Consider the following 21,015-nt stretch of genomic DNA (forward strand, 5'->3'; position numbering starts at 1 on the left):
TTGTTTCGTGAATGACACCATTCAGATACATGCTGGCTCGACCTATGATTGTGTTGGCTACCACTAGTACACCAGTTCTGTAGCAGTCACTCATCGTACACTCACTTGTCATTGGACGGTATGGGAGTTCCGTGTTGTGAGTCATGGTCTGTTTTCCCGGGGACTTCCCCGCTCTTAGCCCCCCAATAGCGTCCCTAAGTACCCAAGTTGTAAAATGCCTAATTGACTGCCATGGTGACCAAACCATTCTTTGTTCTGTGACTTTTAAATAATAAAACATAGGATTATCAATCAGTCATTGATAATGGGCATGTCCCCATAAATGAGAAGATATACCGATATTCTGTCATGATTAACCCATTACCTATTTAAAATAATATGCATATAAATCTTGCAGCAATCTATGCAGCTATGTTAGACATAGGCCTAGTTGGTTATAAACAGGATATAGGCAGCAGGCTAGACAACTATGTCTCTGTTGTAACAATACTATTGGCAATAACTTTTATATTTGGAAAGCCTATTTATTTCCCTTTTAGATGGTGCCCAGATTGGAACATGCATTTGTGGGATTGATGTCTTTCAGCAGGAATAGAACATGCAGGGTTTATCAGAGACTATACCTCCAGAGTTTATAGATTGGAATGGCCTGCTAAGTTGCCAACAGTCCTGACATGACCTCAACAAAATAGAACACTTCTGGGACACCGGATTTGCTTTGCTGTTATACATACGGTAGGCCTACACATACATACATTGGCCTACATATACAATATACATATACATACCGCATGAAAGGTTTTCTAAATCAGCTATTAATTGTAGTGGAGTAAAAAGTACAATGCTTCTGAGTCTGAGGTGTAGTGGTGTAGAATAATTGAAAAATAGAAATGCTCAAGTAAATTACAGGTACCATAAAATTGTACTAGTGCTTGAGTAAATCAATTCAATGTAGCCTACTATCAGATCATATTCACGACATGAGTAAAAGGGCTCACTGCTCAAACAGTTTAGGGGGAATTGGGGACAAGGAGGGGTTATTATTGAGGACAGAGAGACAGACTTGGAGCCAACAAGGGGGAATCAGGGACAGACAGACAGATAGCTGTGTCAAGTCATGTAGAATAAGCTGAAAAAAACTACAGTTCCACTGGAAATGGGTTGATTCCACTTTCAAAGTAAAAGCTAGATTTTATCTGATTTGTTTTTATTAAACGTATAGGATAGGCTATAACAATTAATAGTTGAAGTAGGCCTATAAAGCAAATTAACCTTTGTATGAAGATTCTCTGAGGAGCAGCGTTTGAGGGATACCTTCAAAACAAACAGAATAAAGTAGGTTAGTTCTCTTGCAATATTAAATATATTCAAATCCATCCATCCATCCATCTTCAACCGCTTATCCGTAGTCGGGTCACGGGGGCAACAGCTCCACCAGAGTGCTCCAGACTTCCCTATATTCAAATCCAAAATTAAAACATTCCTGAACATCAAAGTCAACATATTGTCATGGGCAAAGTTCTGGAGCTGGTAAAAAAATATTTTTAAAAGTCCTATATTAAAGTAAATTAATCAACCAACAATGTCATATTAATAGGCCTACATAAATACAGAAATAAATGTGTCAGTGTCACCTGTTGTTGGGGTATTTGCTACAGTATGTTTGCAAATGTAGAATTTGACCCCTTTATCTATCCCAACTTAATAGAAGCAGTGGCTGTAGGCGGCCTAGCCGGCCCTATACCTAACCTACAGTGGATGAGCAACCACTGCTCCTAGAATAGTTAGGATTCATTATATTTTCATGAAATCCAAAACTTGGTCCATGAGTCTGACACAATATATAAGACCAATACAATTCATAAAGTAATCTTTTAAAAGGCCACCTTATGTCTGATATTCTTGAATTGAAAGAATATAACAGACACATAAATACTTTTGAGGCAGTTTACCAGGCATGACAGACTGGAGGAGCTCTTGCATGGTGGAGACGATGCACTGTCTCTGCTCTACATCCTGGTCACTCAACCCTTGCTCCGTGGCGACAGTCTCTAAGGTAGCACTCACTGCACTTATCTTATCAATTTTTCATCATAATTTTTTATCTTTTTTTTTAACAGCTTCAGAACCAGCTGACCAATGTCAGTCATCACAAGTTGTCAATTACTTTCTTGTAAGCTTGTGAGTTGTGATGCTGCTCATTTCGCCAAGGGACCTTTTAGTAGGGACATGTTCCTAAGGTTCTATGTTCCCCACCCCGCAAAAAGGGTCTTTGTTCCCTGCTTACAATAACCCTAAACTAAACCCTAAGTAAGAACCTGGGGAACCTTAGGGTCAGGGATGACCCTATTATTTATAATAATCTATTATTTATTATTTTTTAAGTCTGGATGATCCCCATAAGATCTTACCTTTACTTTGACGTTTGCTTACGGAAGTATTGTTGTTAAATAATGTCTTACTTGACGCTTTTAGACATAGCTTTAGGTGACGTCACTCACAGGCCTTAAAACAGAACAGTGGTCCCTCCTCCTAAACTCAAGTAACAAACATCACAGAGAGACTGCAGGTTGCTGCTGGCGTTCCACTATGCAGTCCATGTAAAGACACGAGGTATTTCATTGAGGATATTTGATTTAATATCAAAGTCATTTTCATGGGTAGTTTTTTTCAAATTCTGTTTACGTTAAGAGAAAAGATATTTGATTTTTAACGTAAGCTAACAACCAGCTAGCTCGCTTGCTAGCTGGCTAATTGCCCATAGGCCTAACTTACATTGTTGTCATAATAATAAGTGAGGAATACTAACGTTACTATTATGTTCTGTTATCGAGAACGCCTGATAGCAGCCCTTCAGCGATTAGCGGTCACTGGCTAGTAAATGGAAGTGACATTAAAAGTCAGTTACACTTAGCACGCTATGGTTGGTTTGTCAAGACTCTTCCCACTCTATTGTAAATGTATTTTTGAAAATGTCATACATATTACACTACGCAGGCGTTAATGAAATGGTTTTATCGAGTAAAAATCAACAGAGCCTCACAGTTAACTACTTAATAACTAGCTTTCCAGAAGGAGAGAAATAATACAGGGATGTTGATTGACATTACTTTCTGACTGCTTGGACTTTGTAAACAATAGCCGATCGGTAGAAGGTTTACTTTGTTTAGATCCTCATCGGTAGATATTGTCCCTCATAAAATCTCCTGTCATTATTGGGTGCCACCGTGTCATTAGCCTGGCTAATAGACTCAAATCACACTGTCGTGTGCCGGCAGGCAATTGTTTTTGCCAACTGCTGATTCGGTCTGGCTTATTAGCCAGGCTACCGTGACATGGCACCGTGACATGGCACCCAATAATGACAGGAGATTTTATGACTGCCACCTAGCCTCGGAGACCGCAGGAGTTTCGTTTTCACAAGAAAAAGAAACCACCCAACACATAGGTTTTTGTCAGTCTAAGAAGAGATGTTATTGGCAGACTTTGAGCCAACATTTATGACCCATGTGTAAAATGATATTGCTGAGTAAATGTCCCATCTGTAAGACTGTAACTGAACATGACTCACCTCATCCCACAGTTTTAGTATAAGCCCACCATGGAAGAGTCAGGAAGGCCTCGCTATGCTAAGGTAGGAGGTCGGGTGAGGGGTATTGTGACAGATGAGACAGAAAGCTGGAGGATCCATGACCAGGGACAGGGATTCAGCCCCAAAAACGAGGGAAGTCACCAAACCAAGAGGAACCAGGGCAGGCCTTACCACGCCAGCCCTAAGAAGGGGGGCCTTGGCCCCCTGAGTAGCTCTCCTGGGGGGTTTAGGGGTGGACATAGTCCCTTACAGAGGGATGGCTTCCAGCGGTTTCCTGTTGCTGAGAACAATCGAGAGGAGAACTGGAGAGAGCGACAGTACTGGAAGAAGAACTCTCATGGAGAGGACCCGAGAGAGGACCGGGAACAGGGAAAGAGGGACTTTGCTGATGGCACTGCTCACAGCTCAGGTGAGGGAATCTGCAGAAAGAATGGTGGACACACTTTTGGAAAATGAAACTCCTAAAGCGTATTCTTTAGCAGCCAACTTGGACCTTTTTATTACTGAGCACTGGTATTTATTATTTCATTACACAAATATTATGTTGATCCACAGTCTGCATGTTATAATTTTGATTTTTAGAATTCCACTTCCATGGATACAGGCCCAATCTTATTTGTTCTTGCCCCTCCAGGAGGAAGACGAAGGAACCGAGGAGACCGAAGGAGGCCTTTTGGGGATGAAGACAGGGGTCCAGTGATTGACGAATCACAGCTCTCGGCCAAAGAACTATTGTCCCTGCGGCAGGCAGAGGAGCAGCTTATCCGAGATGAAATCTTTCGCCTGAAAAAGGTGAGGCCGCTCACTAGCGTCACTAGCGGTGGGCTTGCACTGCAGTAAAGTTTCCAAGTTGTTGGGAACTGGCCACTGATTTCTCTCTCATATCACTTCAGCGTGCCCGCAGCAGACCCAGCGCTGTGTACACCTGCTGTCTGTGTGACATGCTGCTGGACTCGATCCCTATCGCCCAGCGTCACGCCAAAGACAAGTGGCACAAGAGGCGGGCAAGGGTGAGTTTTATTTTATTACACTTGTCACTGTAGAGTTTGACATTTACAGTATTCTGACTACAGAAATTGTATAGTCATAGTTTTTATACATATAAACCTCAATGTTGAGTATTTGTTCGTACATGTGATTTCACTTTGTGTTCCTAGGAGAGGCGAGAGCAGGTAATGCTGACTGAAATCCTGCCCCCTGGGCAGGAGCAGATAAGTGCAGTGAGTGCTACCTTAGAGACTGTCGCCACGGAGCAAGGGTTGAGTGACCAGGATGTAGAGCAGAGACAGTGCATCGTCTCCACCATGCAAGAGCTCCTCCAGTCTGTCATGCCTGGTAAGCTGCCTCAAAAGTATTTATGTTTCTGTTTATATTCTTTCTATTTTATTCTTTTGCCATTATCTTTTTTTTTTTCTTTCCCCCCCCCCCCCATTTGTGCATTTGTGTTTCACTCGTGTGTTAATTACGTGATCCCTTGCATCTTTTTTCTGGAGCTAATATTTGGCGAGAAAGGCACATCTACAAGCTCGCAATGTACCGTGACTTGTTGTAAGCTACAAAAGGTACAAAATGTACTCCTACGAACAATGTTGGTATAGGAAAATAATATATGCATAGATTATAATAATATAATTATGCATAGATTATAATAATATATGCACAGATTATAAATGACAATTTTTACTCTATCCACAAAGTGGATTACAGATGTGCGTGCGTGCGTGTGTGCGTGCGTGCGTACGTACGTACAGAGATTACCATTTGTATTTATTACTGGCCTCTGGAGATAATAATTTTGCTGCCATGAGCCTTGGCTTAATGTGTTTGCTAATTGATTTTGAATAGATATTCAGATTTTAACATTCTCTTGTTGTTCTCTCTCTCCCCCTCTCTCACTCTTGGCCACTCGATCTCTCTTGCTCATTGCCATTTACAGAGATAAATCTCCGGCTCTATGGGTCATCCTGCACCAAGTTTGGTTTTAAAGATTCTGATGTCAACATTGACATTCAGTACCCCCTTCACGTGAGTAGTACTGAGCCAGGTCATTAGGACTGCAACTGTACAACAGCAAATCAAACAAATTTATTTAATCTTAAAAAGAATATATGTACACACACACACTTTGATTAAATCATTTTTGGGAAAAATAAATAAAATAAAATATTTTTAAAAGGAAAAAATGGCACATCTTTAAAATCAATTGGGGTTATTTTGTCCCAATTCATTTATGTAATTTTTTAACATAATCACGATAAAGTAATTGATGATGAATCGCTAAAATAATGCAGCCCTAGATCAATGGTATGTTAAATTATCTTTGACATTGTCTGCATAGTTCCTTATTTGTTGGGCTGGGCCCACCACATTCATACTGTGCATGTATTCATGTTGTAAGGTTTTGAAATGGAATGTATTCACAGATGCATCAGCCTGACGTCTTGTTGAAGGTCCAGGAGACCCTCTCTGTGTGCCGTGAGTCACTCACTTTATCCAAATGCATAAATATTCAGTTGGCTCATCAGCAATGCTCCTTGTTAAGAATTATCATCAAATCGGTGAGCAAAATAACTACCCGATTAAAGCTTGCATGTTTTATAAATGTCCTGCTTTTTTGTAGCTGTCTATGTCGACCTTGAGGCAGATTTTCATGCCAGGGTACCTGTGGTCATCTGCAAAGAGAAAAAGAGGTTTGTCTCCATTGTTGGCTCTTGAATCTACCTCTGCTAATTTCATCACTGCCTGTGGCTTGGCACGGCACTCATGAGAGAATTTGGGAGACTGATCATGTTGTTCCTACAGCGGTCTGATCTGCAAAGTAAGCGCCGGAAATGACAACGCCTGTCACACCACTGCCTACTTGTCTGCCGTAGCCAATCAGGAACCTATCCTCCTTCCACTGGTCCTGGGCTTCAGACACTGGGCCCGGGTGAGTTTCTAAAAGAGCTGTCATTCTGTGATCAGAACATGGCATTCTCCTGTCAATGGTTTCATTTCAAATTTCACATGTGTTTAATTAACCATCTAATACATCTTACAAACCACCAACTCCACATCACCATGCTTTCTGCAGTACCTGTGAAAAGCCTAGTTTCCATTATTAGCCAGTGTCCACTGGTCTATAGCTCGCCTACACTGGTCTATAGCTCGCCTACTCCAACACTTTATCAGTTAATTTCCACAAATGAGCACAGACCATTAACTTATCTGCTGATTCTCTCTAGACCAGATACAGTATACAAACTGGCAAAGCAAATGAATTGTGTATGTTGTCTCAGCTCTGTCAGGTGGACCGAGCAGAGGAAGGCGGTCTGCCAACATATGTCTTTGCCCTGATGGTCATCTACTTCTTGCAGCAGCGAAAAGAGCCACTCCTGCCCACATACTTTAACCATGAGGTGTGCAAGTTTTCTCCGATTTATCTTGCGTTAAATTATTTAAAATATAACATTATACATGAGCTTAACAACAAACAATGCATCATCCTCAGATAAAGGAGTTTTCACTCAGCAAGTTGTCTGAATTCAATCTCACAAACCTGGCGGATGGATATGTTCACTGGACTTACTTCCCCACATCCAAAGAGAGTTTGCGGCCAATAGAGGAATCACTTAAGTGCGGACAGGTAAATCTCTGCCTACCGATACATCTGGTGACATCTAAAAAACGGCATTGCAGAAACAAGTGCAAACACTTTTGGGTGGTCTTTCATATTGCGCCTGGGCCGGTACCAATATTGGTTTTAAAAAGCAGTGTGCGCTGGTTTTCTCGCCGTTTTAGCCTATATATTGATTTCCCTCGGGATATCAGGTGGAGATCTTTGGTTGCGTTTTGTTTGATTTTGTTGTACCTGCCTCCACTTGATTGTTTTATGTTGGACAATAGACATGTTTTTTAGACATCCATTATCAAGATGTTTTTTGAGGGGATCATGGTCATCTTTTTATAGACGGGTGGGCAAAATAACAAGTGATGAATGTTGGCCCACTTCAAGTGAGATTTGAATGAATAGTTACCATTAAACATTTGAGGTACTACCGTCATTGGGCCTTTAATCCACAAGCAAAAGTGTTAGGCCGCTGAAGTTACATAGTCTCAATTTGTTATATTCTTTGTCACGTGAGTATGTACTGTACTGTATATCCTCTTGCCAAACAGGCTCCACTGGTGTTCCAAAGACCTTGTGCCTCTGTAGAGGTTGGCCTCCTGTGGGTAGAAATGCTTCGCTTCTACTCGTTGGAGTTCAACATGGCAGACAATGTGATGAGCGTGCGCACTAGTGTGGTTCTCTCACGTGAGGCAAAGGACTGGCCAAAGAAGCGCATTGCTGTGGAAGGTAAAGCGCTTGTTAACTTGATAAAGATCAAGATGTCAACCCTGTTTTGAGCTTCTGTGAATAAATGGTCTCCACACACAATCACAAATTCCAGCACTAACCTTGTTAAAGGGGGTGTAAAGTTCTATGTTTAAAAAAAGGTTACAGCTTTATGTTCTGATGGTAAACATTGCTATTAGTCTGTGTTTTACAGGAGTCTCTCTGGCTCTTTAGAAAACAGAACCCCACAAAGATTTCAGTTCCAATTTTGTCTGCTCTTTTTTTTTGTTGTTTATCCTGTATATTCATTAGAATGTATATTGGAATATAGAGCTATTTAACACTTTCTTACACACTTAAAGATACTGGCCCGACTAATCTTAAAGGGGAAATCCTGCATGTGTGCTGAATTCTCTCTGAAATGGCTTTAAATTCATGTCTGCCTTTCTATGTTTAGACCCGTTTGCCGTGAAGAGGAATGTGGCTCGCACATTAAACAGTCAGCAAACGTTCGACTATCTCCTGCACTGCCTGAAAACCACGTACAAGTACTTTGCCCTGCCACACAACACGGCAGCTACCAACCACAAGGTGAAATTACTGCAAAGGCCTGTCCAGGGGGGCGCAGATGCTAAGACATTGGGAGAGGAGATCATCCACCAGGCAGGCATGAACACAGCCACAATTAAACCTCCTACTGAAGGAGAGGGACCCCAAGACTCTGATTGTATTATTGAAGAGGAAGAGGTCAATGAAGAGTGCGACTCAGACGAGGAGGGGGAAAAAGAAAAGGCAGACTCTGGCAAAAACAGCCTCTCTGAAGATGATGATGATGATGATGAGGAGGTGGAGGAGGAAGAAGAGGAGGGGGATGATGACGTTGAATTCTGCCGACAGCATCTAGACAGCCTCACCACGGAGGACGAGGAGATCTTTCTAGTTGACGAAGTCTCAGGGGAGGAGCTCCTCTCTGACGAAGAGGTCCCCGACTTGGCCCCCGACTTGGATCCCGCTTCCATGGATGAGGAGGAGGAGGAGCTGGCTCCTATCATTCTGTCACACCCACCTGTAGAGAGCAATGAGGGCTTTGAAGTCAAGAATGAAAAACAGAGCGGCCTGCGCTATGAGTTTACCAGGCAAGCATTTACACGAGGCAAGGTAAATATGACCTGTGTTTACGTATGAACAAATGTTGAGAAACCCAGGAAAATCCAAGTTAATATTTTGATGGTACTTTTGAATTTGAAGATGAATAGAGATGCAGCTCAACTAATGCAATGCTTGCATGTACAGTGTAAGTAAATCTGACCTGTATTCTCTCCTAGTCCCACATGGTTGTGTGCAGCTTGTGTAAACATGACGGCCATCTGAAGAAAGACTGCCCAGAAGATTTCAAGAAAGTGGAGCTCGAACCCTTGCCTCCAATCACACCAACGTTCTTGAAAACTCTCAACGCTGTGTGTGAGCAGTGCTACGGTAAGTGTGTGTCAGTCTTATCTGTCTGCCTGGATCTCAGTATCCAGATGTATTTGTCTGGACAGCCGATCTGGCAAACCTCATTGGCTGCCCAGACAAATGCCCAGACAAATGCATGCAATGAAACGGAACCATTCATGGTTGACATTGAAGTCAGCAGGTCTGTCATTGCCCCTAGACTTTTCTCATCTTCATTGCTGCTATCCTCATCTCATGGGTGAACACCTGCCCCAAGAAGTCAAAATGATATACAGAACCGAAGGGCAACTACTCAACAGATTTAGGACTAAAGGTCGAACCCACCACCATATCTATCATGGAGCTGAAGCATGCTGACAACAAAGCCCACAGTGCATTTTGGAAGCCTTTGCCAAGACATAGAAGAAGCTTGGGTCTGGCAATTAATATAAAAAAAGACTCAAATCCTCCTTTGTGGAAAATGTGGACCACTTCACATATTTAGTCTTCTATCATTCAAAGCTGTCATCGGTACATGATGGGAAAACCTTTAACTTGTTTATCTATCAAAGGGGCTAGACTATTATGAGCACAGGGATTGGGAAGTCCAACTGCTATTAAATTGAAAACCACATTCAAATCTCATTGGCATTTTTAAACGGTGAACATCATCTAACCCAGCTTTATTTTATTATAAACCAAACTATGCCCTGACATTTTACAGGTAAAGGAGACCCAAAAAAAGTGTTTGGTCCTGTCTCAATGTGGATTTTTGTGTTCCCCTAGAGGACTTTGCCCCTGACACCCTGGAAATAGATGTGAGAGAGTACATCCTTCGCGACCTGGAGAACTTCGTCAGAAGGCAGTTTTCAGGTAAAGGCTCCATGCTAATTAGAGCAGTCCTTGTTGAACTAAAAAGCTTTTACTCTCTTTGTTCTATACACCATGCTCGTTCACCAAGATGTTATATCCAGTTAAGGTCCCTGCACACTGGATGCGTTTTTGGATGTTTAGCGGTGGTTTTCCGAAAAACGCATCCAGTGTGCAACCACCTTTTAAAGTGTGAAATTAGTATTATGAGATAAAAATAAAATGTATTATTAGAAAGTAATAAAAACTAATATGTGGTGCCGTTAACTTTAGTTAGGTCCTTGTTATGAATTATTTTTTGTATCTTGTGGACAGGGGCAAAGCTGAGGTTGTTTGGGTCGTCTAAGAATGGCTTTGGCTTTAGACAGAGTGACCTGGACATCTGCATGGTGATGGAGGGACAAGCCACCTCCGATGTAAGTAGTGTGTGTGTGTGTGTATATGTATGAAAGAGACAAGTCTCGAACAACAATTTGAATTTGATTGCTGGTGTGATTATTCACAACTTTCCATTAAATAAGTGCAAATCTCTTAATTTATTTTTCAGGGTCTGGATTGCATTGGAATCATTGAGAGCCTGGCGAGATTACTGAAGAAACACCCAGGTTATATATGCTACTAAATGTTTTATAATGTTTGCACCTGTGATGTTTGTTTTTATTTTATTTTATAATTCTGTTCTTTCACCATGATTCTTTGACTTTTCGCTTTATTTAAACAAATAACCAAAGATGGAAGCCTGAAATATCATGGTAACATTTCCATCTCTACTCCCCTCAGGTTTGAGAAACATCCTGCCAATCACTACAGCCAAGGTGCCCATTGTGAAGTTCTTCCATGTCCACACAGGGCTGGAAGGAGACATCAGCCTCTACAACACCCTGGTAAGAACTTCAGAACAAACTCATGCTTTTAGTCTTCTGAAATCGCTATGCAGACTTAATTCACTCACTGGATGGATGCCTACATGATGTGACATTTTGTACTTTCAGGCCCTGCACAACACTCATCTGTTGGCATCGTACGCCGCCATCGACAAGAGGGTGAAGTTCCTCTGCTATGTCATGAAGGTGTTTGCCAAGGTGAGCACGCTACACGCACATGGCAACAACAGACATCCTTGTGTGCACTACTATAGTGGTTCTTGATGTGGGTGGGGTCCATCCATGGCCCTCATGGGCACTTGAGGGTTTTCAGGATGTCTGCTAAATGATTGACAAGTTAAGAGTTGAAGACGCGTAAGACACTACATTTTTGTCCACGCGGTTAAAAGAACACTGCTTTTCATCTCTGGGTCCCCAAAGAAATCCCTCAATCTCATCAAATGGGTCTAATGCAGTTTTTCTCAACCAATGGTCCGGGCCTCCGGGGACCACCAGTGGTCCTTGAGGGGGTTCCAGGTGTTCCCCAGCGAAATGATGGAGAGTTGGTAACCAATTGGATCCTTATAGATCTACAAATTAAATTTTATGCTCTCGGGAGTTAAATTATTGTAACGATATAGTAACTGAATTGAAATATCGATTTTAATTAAAAAAAGTATATTCGATATGTAAACGGCAAGTATCGCAATGGAACTAATCGGTATCGAATCGTTTTGTTATGTAAATAATCCAGATAATGCCAGAGAATCACTGTTTACTAATTTATATCCATAAAAATAAATCTTTCCCTTAAATAACCTGCACTATCCACAAGTTTCACGCATATTTAATGTATTTGCTAAATGGTTACTCTATCGATTTCAAATAATTATATCGTATCGCCATAATAAACCACTATATATGTATTGTCAACCATGTATCGTGATGCTTATCGTATCGCTGTTAAGATTTATCGTTACACCCCTAATTGTAACGCATCTGCATTACTGAATTTACAAGAAGTCTACATAATTAGACATCATTATATTACAACATTTGCCTGTTATCTCTCCTAATGGTGACAACATCAATACAGCATTGTATTGATGTTTTGTTTCTGAGAGGCTAAATCTCATCAAATGGTGGTTCATGGCAACATTTAGTATTACAGTGATTCTAAACCTTTTTAATGTCAAGTTCTCAGATTTCTGTAAACCTCTAATACTTTCCGTTGTTGTTCGTCCAGATGTGTGACATTGGAGATGCGTCCCGTGGCAGCCTCTCATCCTACGCCTACACCCTCATGGTCCTGTTTTTCCTCCAGCAGAGGGAGCCACCGGTGATCCCTGTACTGCAGGAGGTAACTCGCCCAAACCTGAGCCCGTGATCGTTTAGGCTCTCTCGTAACACCGTGGACATTTTCTTTCTCTATGAACTTGTCTTGTTTGTTGCAGATTCATGACGGAAGCAAGAAACCAGAAGTTCTGGTCGATGGTTGGAACGTCTATTTCTTCGATGATTTGGAAGCACTGGTGGGTTTCTTTCCTCATTGTGCTATATGTCCCAACATGCAAACAAGTTGACGGAAGTGTGATTCTGTTCTGATATTGTGGAAGCTGATAAGAGATGAGCAGACGAGTATAGGGAGTATTTACAGGTAAAGGTACTTCCTTATATTACTTCCTATCTCCACCCGTCAGTGTCCATTCTGAGGTGAGACACCACCATCTAGTGTCCACCACACAGCCCCCCCCCCCCCCCCCCCCACGAACACTCAGAATTGACAAATGCAACACATTAAACCCCTATAAAAAACCCCAACAGTACACCCAGTGTCTTTAGTCCCTTTTAGGAGGTCTGACCGCACGACCATAATGACTGTCATAGTGCCAGGAAACGTGGCAGGGGGACGTCCCGGCGACGATAAGGCTTTGCTGGGGGAAATGACAATGGCTGGAGACTGAAATCCGCTCCTTATTCCCATAGATATTATAAGAAATAGATGCCTCACTGGCCGTTGCAGTTCATTGGAGCGACGTGTATCCCAATGAAGGCGGAAGTGCAGTGCTGAAGGCTTTTTTCTTTTTTTTTAAACAAATCTTTATAACAGTCATGACAATATACATTACAATACAAACAAACAAACACAAACAACAAAGTTATTAACAATACAACATCAGGGGCGATTAGATTACTAACAGAAAACATTAAAGAGTCAACACAAAGCAACAGTTCTCCGCAGCTTTCTTATTTAGAAGTGCTGAAGGCATTTGCTGAAGGCGACTGCGTCGCTGCCCAAGTGACGTCACTCATGCGACTCATCCATGTCTCTCGCTGTCACTCAAGTGACTACTGGCCAATCACAGCGCGCGCCTTTTCCGGGGCTTGACAAGCTTCCGCTAATGCTTTGCAAGGAATGTCGGGAAAATTGTGCCTTCAATGGTGACACGCGCCTCAGAGCCGGAAAGGGCGTCTACGTATATATGTCTATGCTTATTCCCCCCTCATGTCCACTACAAAGTTCTTGAGGCCCACCTCGAGGACACGTAAGGGCCCATCATAAGGATCCTGCAGCAGAGAGCGGTGGGCATCATGACTAATAAATACGTAGCTGGCAGCCATGAGGTCCTTCGGAATGTAAGAAGGGTGGAAGCTAGTGGTGTGTAGGAACTGGGGCAAATGCACTCCCGTCCCGGAAAGCAGACTGGTGGGCCCGAGGTCCCAGGGAGAAACTCCCCAGGGCCCCTCAGCGGTTGACCAAAGACCAGCTCGGCCGAAGAGGACTGCAGGTCCTCCTTAGGTGCTGAACGCAGGCTCAAACATGACCCACGGGAGATGGCCGATCCAGTTGTCGCCTGTGAGCGTGGAACGGTGAAAATGCTCACATATTCATTGGGGGTGAACTATCGTACTACCCGAAAGCCAATCTCTCAAGACACGGTGCGCCACAGCTCAGAAGTGAACTGGGCTCCCCTGTCCGAAGTGAGATCCGATGGCATGCCAAACCAGGTCACCCAGCCGGAGATGAACTTTGCCCCCACCAGCTTAACCAACGCCCTTAACCCTGGGTGTGAAAGGGCATGAATGGCGTCAAACACCCGGCGGCGTCAGTTTTTCAGAACCATGGGGTGGGGCTGGCCAGTGGAGACGTCACTGCTGTCCTAATCGCCTGAAGGTCTGGGTCGTTAAGCTGGTCCGCAGCCATAGCAGCATAGTCAATACCCAGGTGCACGGGACTGATTTTCCCCCGGGAGAGACAGTCCGCCACCCGGTTGACTTTGCCGGCCACATGCTGAATGTCTGTCGTAAACTCGGATATGGCGGAAAGTTGGCGCTGCTGCCGACCGGACCACGGCTCCGTTGTCTTGGCCATGGCAAAGGTCAGGGGCTTATGGTCCACATATGCGGTGAATATGTGCCGTACCCCCAAATGTCAAATGTGCTGTATTTTCTGTGTCCCGGAGCTTCTTACTGAAAAAGGCTAGGGGCTGCCAGGCGCCAGAGACCCACTGCTCACACACCTAGTCGGAGCCAGTGGTGAGGGCTATCGGAGCAGCACGGGACGGGTGTGCCAGCATGGCAGCCTTGGCGAGAGCAGCTTTAGCGTCCTCAAATGCCTGGACCCGCTCTGGGAACCAGTCGACAGCGTCGACTTGCCCTTCAATGCCTCGTACAATGGGTGCATGATATGAACAGCATGTGCTATAAAGCGATTGTAGAAATTAATCATACCTAGAAAGGGAAAGCGGTGATGGCCTCCACCTTGGTGGGTAGTGGAACGGCCCCCACTGGGGAGACGTGGTGGCCAAGGATTTCCATGGTGGGCAGGCCAAACTGACGCTTAGCCAGAATCAGAATCAATTCACAATCAGTACGTGCTCGTTGAGCCGCTCTAACCGCTGCAGGAGGTGCCTCCAATGCTTGACTGCCGATCCGCTAGCCACTAGAATATCATCTTGGTAAATGAATAGAAATGGCATGCCCCGGAGCACAGAATCCATCATCCGCTGGAATGTCTGCGCTGCCCCTTTAAGGCTGAATGTCATCCGCAGGAACTCAAACAGTTCAAATGGTGTGATCACAGCAGTTTTGGGCATGTCCAGCGGATGGACCGGCACCTGGTCGCTCCCTGAGGAATCCCATCACCTGGTGGGTGGTGGAGGAATCCAACGCCGCGACTACATGATAGTATTTGGTGTCATCCACCGTGATTCCGCGGAGGTGAAACTGTCTCAATATGTTGAAACCACGGGTTATGTTGCCAAAACTCTGGCAACTTAACTAGCTGCATACACCGGTTCGGCAGGAGGATTGGCTGCCGTGTCACCGTTCATGTTCAATTAAACGTCATGGTCACCACTGTGACCACAAAGTACCTTTCTGAACGTACCAGGTATCACGAGTCTTCCCACCGTTTCCTGTCTTGGCAAATCTCGCGATACCTCAGAGCCAGAAACGATACCTGCTGCTGTTTAGATCCTCAGATAAAATTATATACTGTGCACATCGAAAAGCAAGTGATTAGAAAACAACCTGTGATATGTCTTCGTTTATATTCCTGAACAGATTATATGACAAAGGTCTCAATTGTTCAGAAATAATATTCTTTATGAGCTGGTCCAGCCGGCTCCATTCACATTGAACTTCGGGTGTGAGTTTGGCTCCCATGAAAGTGTTGTGGCGCAGCCCAGTCACGTGACCATTTCCTTCTCTAAGCTTCCTTGGGTGGCGATAGGAAGTGATATAAGGAAGTACCTTAAGTGTGTGTGTGTGTGTGTGTGTGTGTGTGTGTGTGTGTGTGTGTACTTTACTTTCAAAAACATTCAAACACAAAGACTCCCTATATTCTGTCTGCTCGTCTCTTTTACGTTTAATTTAACCCATTACCACCCATCAGTGTCCATTCTGGGGTGAGACACCTCCACCTAGTGTCTACCACAATATAATAAAATTAACATGCTTAATTGGTGTCAACTAGCACATAGAAATGGCTTCTGTGTGAGTGAGGCAAAATGTCATTTTGAGAGAACATGACTATATCAAAAGACATTTGGTCCAACTCCATTCATGTAAATGCCATCATAGCACATCACCCAGCCACCGGCTGCAGGTTGTGTTGCACAGTTTGAAAGTTTAGTTTTTAATTGATGGTACACCGTTTTCTTATGCACTCTTCAGAGCATGCTTCTGTATGCTTGTAGATCAGGAGTCGGTAACTAAGTTTGGGTCAGGTACATTTCTTCTAAGCCATTATATTGTGGGCCTGAAAATATAATCAAAGGCTATTTGTATTTAATAAATGTGTAGTTGTTGGGTTCTTTTTTTTTTTAACCGCAACTCTGCGACAGACCGCCTTAGAAGATATACTTTTGTTCTAGTTGCAGAACATGGATCAAAACAAACAAGTTGTATATGTGGTGGCATAATAAACAGACAGACGGAGACCTTTATTGATCCCATGCACTGAAAGCATCACAGGCCACTTGAAAGCGTCAAATAGTCTGTATTTGGCTGCAGACTGCCTAATAGTATTGAACATGGTATTGGTCTGATTTTTATGTCGCTGTATGACTTGTCGTTGCTAAAATAGCTGATGTACAAGCTCACCTGTCAGCTTGTAGACCAGTTATTTTTTGGGAGTAACTCCGCCATAAAACTGATTATAAATTTGGCCTTTTTCTGTCTTCCACCTACAGCCTAAACGGTGGTCACAGTATGGAAAGAACACTGAGTCTGTGGGGGAGCTGTGGCTTGGAATGCTCCGCTTCTACACTGAAGATTTTGACTTCAAGGAGCATGTTGTGTGCACCCGACAGAAAGCCTGTCTCACCACATTCAATAAGCAGTGGACCTCCAAGTACATTGTCATTGAAGGTCAGCCTGGGTACCTGCAGCACAACATTATTCCATTATTATTCACATATAAAACCCAGGAATCAATAGTTTCTGGGCTGAAAATAAATGTATTAATTACATTTGTGTGTTGTCTGGCAACATGTAATACTTGTCTCTCTCCTGTGTACCCACTACAGATCCATTTGACCTGAATCACAATCTGGGTGCTGGCCTGTCGAGGAGAAGTATGATTTGTTCCCTGCTATTCTCACATTTCATGAAGTTATTGTTATCACTGATTACTTAATATATTAATAACACTTTTTTGCTACTCGTGTTGGAGGCATGTTATATGGTGTTCCAATCTGCAGGGAGATTCTGTTTAAATACTGCGGCCAAAGGAGTTGCCTAATGTAACATGTTTCCCCTAAACAATTCCATACATGTTGCACATAGTCATTGTTTTATCCACCACCTTTCTTTCATTTTCATAGGTAATAATAGCATGGGATCAATATCATTTTACGGTTTCTGATCCGGTAATAGTGGAAATAACTTGATGTCATCAGGTGCTGGGACACACGACCGAAACCTCCGGTGCAGTGTGCCTACAAATGATTCCCCTAGTTCAAAATGTATTTAGTCTGGTATAATTTATTTTATTATATTGTTTGATATGTCCGTCTTTTATTCTAACTTGTGGCGTACCTAGCAAGACTAAACTAATTTATTTGCATTCGGGGAACAAAAACAATGTGACCCCAACACAGTTTTTTTTTTTTTCTCCTTCTAAACCGGATCACACAGGCCAGTTTGGAAGCAGATTGAAATTATGCTGTACTTGTCATTTTCATGACTGACAGCTGCACCCGATACTCATCCGTGCAAAATTAAAGGTTTCACTAGGTTATTGGCCCAAAGCTTCCACCCCCAATGCATTTTATTGAACAGAACAATAAATGCATGCCTCAAACCGAACAATTGTAATTTGACCATTACAACAAAGTATTTAGTTGTCGACACAATCGACACAGTTGTCGGTGACACAATTGAACTGATGGCATGTTTCTTATTTTCATCAAAACAGTGACCAACTTCATCATGAAGGCTTTCATCAATGGCAGAAGGGTGTTTGGGACACCAGTCAAAGTCTATCCCCCTGAATACTCTCAACAAATGGTTGGTATTTATCATAAAAACTAGACATTGATGTAGAGCGACTCTCAAAAAATGGCAATGTCACTGACATTTCTATATATTCATCCCAGGAGTATTTCTTCGATCCTGAGGTTCTCACTGAAGGAGAGCTTGCCCCGAATGACCGCTGCTGCAGAATCTGTGGAAAGATCGGGCACTTCATGAAAGACTGCCCCATGCGTAAGAAGTAGGTTTACTAATATCAAAGTGTATGACTGTATGTATGATTCGCAATAATTATGTAAGGCTACACCAGCACCTTTGGAGTCGGGATCTCGTAAAATCTTATGTTTGGTGTAAACATTGGCCTAGGTCCAGGCAGAGAAGGGACTTTGAAAACAATAGGCTGGAGTCTGCAGATGGAGCCAAAGACCAGATGATGCAGAAGGGCGAGCGCTGGAGAAGACCGGATGAGAAGCGATCCTGTTTCCTGTGTGGGTCTCAAGCCCACATTAAGAAGGACTGCGTGCAGTACAGAGGCCCTGCAGGTTGATTCAACATTTTAATTTGATTAATTAATTTTTAACTTCCATCCAACTCTGGTGGAGGTAACGGTGGCTTTGAATTAAGTTGTGTTAGTTGGTTTTATCTAAGGTCACATCATAATAAAGTGTGGGAGGAAATGTGATGCTTTTAATTAAGTTTATCCTGTGTCTGGTAGGAAATGTCAAAATGGACAACTCCTCATACTCCTCCTCTCCTAACTCTTCATCAAACCATCTGAAGAACATGAGAGAAAAGGAGAAACAGGTGTGATATCAAACTGCACGAGTTATTCAAAATCGTATTTTTTATGTTTGGGTTTTTCTGCCTTTATTTGGATGGCACAGTAGAGGGACAGCAAACTGCGTCAGAGAGATGGGGAGTGACACGCAAATCATTCATTCCCGCTACTATACTTATTTTATTTAGCTTGGGTACTGACGATACTAAATGATCAGTGCATTCAGACAGCCTTACCTTGACAAACTGTCCATGTCTTCAGATTAGATTATGAAATTTAAATTACTGCAATTCACTTTCACAGAAATTGAGAATTTCTATTAAAGTAGATTCTGAACGTCTATCCAAGTAGATTCAGAATTTGAACGTCTATCCAAGTAGATTCAGAATTTCTATCCAAGTAGATTCTGATGTAGTGTTTTAGGCATGAGGTTTAGCAGTCGAAACATTTCAACCTGTAGATGGCAGCACTGACACACAATGCCTGTATTTAGGGTGTCTTCTTGGAAATGACTAGGATAGCATTGACACGTTTTTATTTTATTTGCCATATACCAGACAGACTTGAAACATGATTCAGTGTTAATGTTTTAGCAGCTAACTTTAAGGAAATTCTGTATTTTTGTAATCGTGTAATAGGACACATTCTCAACCTTATTTTAATTTCTTTATAGGGAGTACCTCTACAGGAGGACAAAAAGAAGCGAAAACAACCAGTGATATTGAGTCCACAAGCAGGTGTGTAATCTTCTGTCTGTCCTCATTCAAAACATGAAGCCATTCTGATGTGCTAAAGCATACATGTGTTTGTGTTTTTCAGGCAGTCCAGGCAGCCGACACATGGGACGCCCCAGTCATAGGAAGAGCCCGGTGGAATAAACAAAACCATGTTCACAAAGCGGCCATTTATCACTTACTTCATACTCGTGTTGGGGTTTCCCCACCCTTGAGTATGAAGTTGGAGTAGAAAGGCCACGGTGAAGAGCTGATCAAACCACCTCGTTCTAGTGTCTCCATCGGCCAGACGGCAACTAAATCCAACCAAATCCTTTTACCCCAAAATCTAGAATATAAATTGGACTGCATGGCCAGCTGGAACCCACAAAAGCCAAAGCCAGGTTGCCAGTGGCTTAACTTGAAGCAAAGCAGGGCCTTTTATGTTTTTTTTTTTGTTTTATTATAATTTTGTTTTTTTAAACAGTTACTCCTCTTCAGAAGAGTCTTTTTAAGCTTATTTTTTTATTTTAACAAGACAAGCCATGATGCATGCTCCTCATGTCTTTGTTTACCTACCAGTTTTGATGGCCAGGGTTTTTTGTTTTTATCGAATTTCGTTTAAATGACATTTTAATTGTCCTGTGCACTGACATCCGTAAACCCATGTCTCTCATCCAGCCTGGAAAGCAGCTGTAGTTTGTTTCAGGGTACTACTCGCCCTGTATATAGTGTTTCAGGGTACTACTCGCCCTGTATATAATGTACTTTCATGGTTGTATTTTTATGTTTTTGAGATAATGCAACCTAAAACAAGTAGATTTTATAGATACAGCCCCGTGTGTGTGTGTGCGCGTGTGTGTGTTTGTTTTGCGTATGCGTGTCCGTCCAAGAATGGTGGACCTCCACTTTCCTCAGCACCCAACTTTCAAAAACCATGGTGTGTTTGTGTGCATAATTTTGCTTAGAGCTGCTATGACTGTGACTCGTACAACAAGAACACAGCCATTTGAACTTGGGTCTTTTGTGTTCTCTTCAAATTTACACACTCTATTAGGTTATTTTAAAAAAGGAAAAAAAATATTTTGACTATTTCATTTCTACTACTAAAGTATTCCAGTTTGTGAAAAAGCTTACAAATACTGCTAATTTGAGACCGTTTTGATTAATTTTGTGGAGATAAAAACATAGCCTGGAATCCAGACTGATTCGCTCCGTTCGGCAGATTTCTTTTTTCTCACTTCACGTCTCAGAGAAGATGGGGAGGAAAAAACCTTCAGAACGAAGCGATCAGTCTGGATCCAAAATGTATTTAGCAGGTGTTTTGTGGCCGCCACGGTGCCTCAGATCAGTTGCTGCACAGTGAGGCTCCATTATACTATATTGAATGTGTTGCTGCTAGTAATCTGTCTGAAAGACCTGCTCATCAATTAAATTTTAAAAAAGAATATTTTTATTCCTTGTCTTGATTC

General features: G+C 42.6%; 1 protein-coding gene across 1 annotated transcript; it reads left to right on the plus strand.

Moving 5' to 3' along the window:
* The first annotated feature begins 2,514 nt into the window (after positions 1-2,514).
* Positions 2,515-20,993, plus strand: tut7 (terminal uridylyl transferase 7). Its single transcript, XM_079517072.1, has 29 exons — positions 2,515-2,613; positions 3,584-4,001; positions 4,227-4,384; positions 4,486-4,602; positions 4,750-4,927; positions 5,529-5,617; positions 6,016-6,067; positions 6,213-6,282; positions 6,395-6,521; positions 6,871-6,990; positions 7,083-7,217; positions 7,751-7,928; positions 8,365-9,065; positions 9,233-9,383; positions 10,128-10,214; positions 10,527-10,627; positions 10,759-10,816; positions 10,992-11,095; positions 11,204-11,293; positions 12,321-12,434; positions 12,529-12,606; positions 16,771-16,948; positions 17,107-17,154; positions 17,997-18,088; positions 18,178-18,293; positions 18,419-18,594; positions 18,768-18,856; positions 19,504-19,567; positions 19,650-20,993. The coding sequence occupies exons 2-29, from the start codon at positions 3,602-3,604 to the stop codon at positions 19,706-19,708; spliced, it is 3,930 nt and encodes a 1,309-aa protein (XP_079373198.1). The 5' UTR covers positions 2,515-2,613; positions 3,584-3,601; the 3' UTR covers positions 19,709-20,993.
* Positions 20,994-21,015: the final 22 nt, after the last annotated feature.

This window comes from Electrona antarctica, assembly GCF_951216825.1.
Source record: "Electrona antarctica genome assembly, chromosome: 12".
NCBI classification, from domain to species: domain Eukaryota; kingdom Metazoa; phylum Chordata; class Actinopteri; order Myctophiformes; family Myctophidae; genus Electrona; species Electrona antarctica.

Coding starts and splice junctions, on each gene's coding strand:
- tut7 (XM_079517072.1), top strand. CDS start 3,602: ATGGAAGAGTCAGGAAGGCCTCGCTATGCTAAGGTAGGAGGTCGGGTG. Junction 18,089..18,177: donor CTGAATACTCTCAACAAATG/GTTGGTATTTAT, acceptor TATTCATCCCAG/GAGTATTTCTTCGATCCTGA. Junction 18,595..18,767: donor GCAGTACAGAGGCCCTGCAG/GTTGATTCAACA, acceptor TGTGTCTGGTAG/GAAATGTCAAAATGGACAAC.